The sequence below is a fragment of the Lactuca sativa genome, chromosome 2 (assembly GCF_002870075.4).
Source record: "Lactuca sativa cultivar Salinas chromosome 2, Lsat_Salinas_v11, whole genome shotgun sequence".
NCBI lineage: Eukaryota > Viridiplantae > Streptophyta > Magnoliopsida > Asterales > Asteraceae > Lactuca > Lactuca sativa.
In genome coordinates, this window is record NC_056624.2 from 235482305 (window position 1) to 235484416 (window position 2112).

Below are 2112 nucleotides of genomic sequence, written 5' to 3' on the forward strand. Positions count from 1 at the left end.
CCAATACATGTCATAGTTTGCGTGTCATTAAGAACCTATATTCTAGTAACGAACTAACTACCCAAGGAAGCCATGTTTAAAAATATAAAGCAACATTTCACTTATTTATATTGTTAGGGATGCGAACATAAGGCTTAATTACCTTCCCTTACCCCATTATTTGTATGAGACTAAGCTGATGTTATTACAGTTATTCTACCAAGAAAAAAAAAACGACCAAGGTTTTATATACGTACAATACAAAAAGAAACAACTTAGCACTATACATGTATACTCAAGTTTATAATTAAAAGATCAGTTTTACTTTTACACCTTACTGAAGCTACAGAAAGCTTCTTTTCATTATTTTGTTCCAACACTCAAGTGTGAACTATATGCACAAAGAAATGCAATTCTTAAACTCACCTCCACCCATATCTAGATATATACATGCAAAAATCATAGTGAAACGGTATTAAATAGAATCAACCCATTTCCAGTAGTGTTTCTTACACGAAACTGCTCCTTCAGCCACTTCCATGCCATCGAAAATTTCATTGTTCTCCTCTTCTATGGTGCAAAATTCACAATCTGGCAAACCATGAACCAGAGCATCTACAGTATGTAAAACATAGCAAGCTGGCAATCCAGGGTATGATACAGAAAGCTTCTCCTCCACCTTACTCGAATAAGAACCAGGTATAATTTCCACAATCTCATCTTCACAAGAACCGTTTATAATCGAACCTAGTTCTTCCTTCACCGCTCTCGAAACAGCTTCTTCTACCGTCTCCGCAGGCTTCATTTTCTCAGATAGTGGTCTCGACCGATTTCTAACGTGGCCGTTTGACAGTTCTTGGTGGGATTCGATCAAGATTCTATCTCTCTCATCTCTCACCCGAACCACGACCACTTCCACCGTACGAACAGGGGGGATAGAGTCGGCGAGAGATGTTTCTCCCTCGTAGAGCTCGATCCATAGGTTGTGGATGTTCTTGGTGCCGGGTCTGGTTCCCCAAGCGGCGAATGAATCGGAGGGGAGACGGGGGCGGAGCCAATCGGAGAGGGATTGCGGGGTGGAAAAGTGATGCTGGTTGATCACGGCATTCTTGGTTAACGGGATAATAGGAAGCTTAGAGAAACGGCGATGATGATTATAACTGGAAGATAGGTTAGGCGTAGAGGAGTAGAGGTTGAAGAGAGAAAAGGCGGAGAAGATGAAATCAGAGAAAGACTTGGGAAGGGTTTTGTGCACTGATGGTGGCGGCGTCTGCGATGGCAGAGACATTTGCTGGTTTTACTGCTGAACTGAAAAAAATTGAGATGAAAGGACGATGGGGGAGAGATAGGTTATCTGGATATGGTCATCAGCGGAAAGAGAACTTGATTCTCTCTGAGGATAAGCTGTTAGAATCAGAGGATTTCTTGATTTTCTGATTGGCTATGTAAATTAGACAAAATTTCAAAATAATTCCCCATACTTTTCGAAAAAATGAGAATTTAAGGCCAATATATGATAACTATTGTTTCAAAATCAAGTATACTTGGTACTTTTGGTTAACTCTATTAAAAATAATTTAATAGTTAAATACATGTCAAATTACTAATATATATACATTTGTTTTTTGGGATAATGACTTGAAAGGGTAACGAACTTTCGATTTTTTTTCATATTTAGTCACTAAACTTTTTTTTGTTATCTGTTTGCCATTGAACTATTAAAATTGTTCACATTTTACCCTTATGACCGGCTGTTACTGGTCATAAGGGTAAAATGTGAACAATTTCAATAGTTTAGTGGCAAATAGATAACGAAAAAAAGTTTAGTGACTAAATATAAACAAAATCGAAAGTTCGTTTCCCTCTAAAAAGTTCAATGACTAAATGTGAACAAACTTCCTCTTGTATTATGTTTTAACAAATTATTTATTTTTGTTAAATTGTAGCAACATTTGTTGATGAAGAAATCTACGAAATATAAAAAAAAAAAAAAACAAAACCCTGAAAATATATTTAAAAAAAACAAAAAACCGAAACCGAAATAAAAAACCAATGGTTTGACATTTTCCAAAATAAAAAATCAAAATTTCCAATCTGATTTTGGTTTTACAAAAAAATGAACCATTCTCACTG

General features: G+C 36.2%; 1 protein-coding gene across 1 annotated transcript; it reads right to left on the reverse strand.

Moving 5' to 3' along the window:
* Positions 1-269: 269 nt before the first annotated feature.
* Positions 270-1489, reverse strand: LOC111920410 (uncharacterized). The gene has a single exon (XM_023915995.3). The coding sequence runs from the start codon at positions 1265-1267 to the stop codon at positions 455-457; it is 813 nt and encodes a 270-aa protein (XP_023771763.1). The 5' UTR covers positions 1268-1489; the 3' UTR covers positions 270-454.
* Positions 1490-2112: the final 623 nt, after the last annotated feature.

Bases quoted from the DNA above. Each gene is read 5' to 3' on its own strand.
- LOC111920410 (XM_023915995.3), bottom strand. From the start codon at position 1,267: ATGTCTCTGCCATCGCAGACGCCGCCACCATCAGTGCACAAAACCCTT.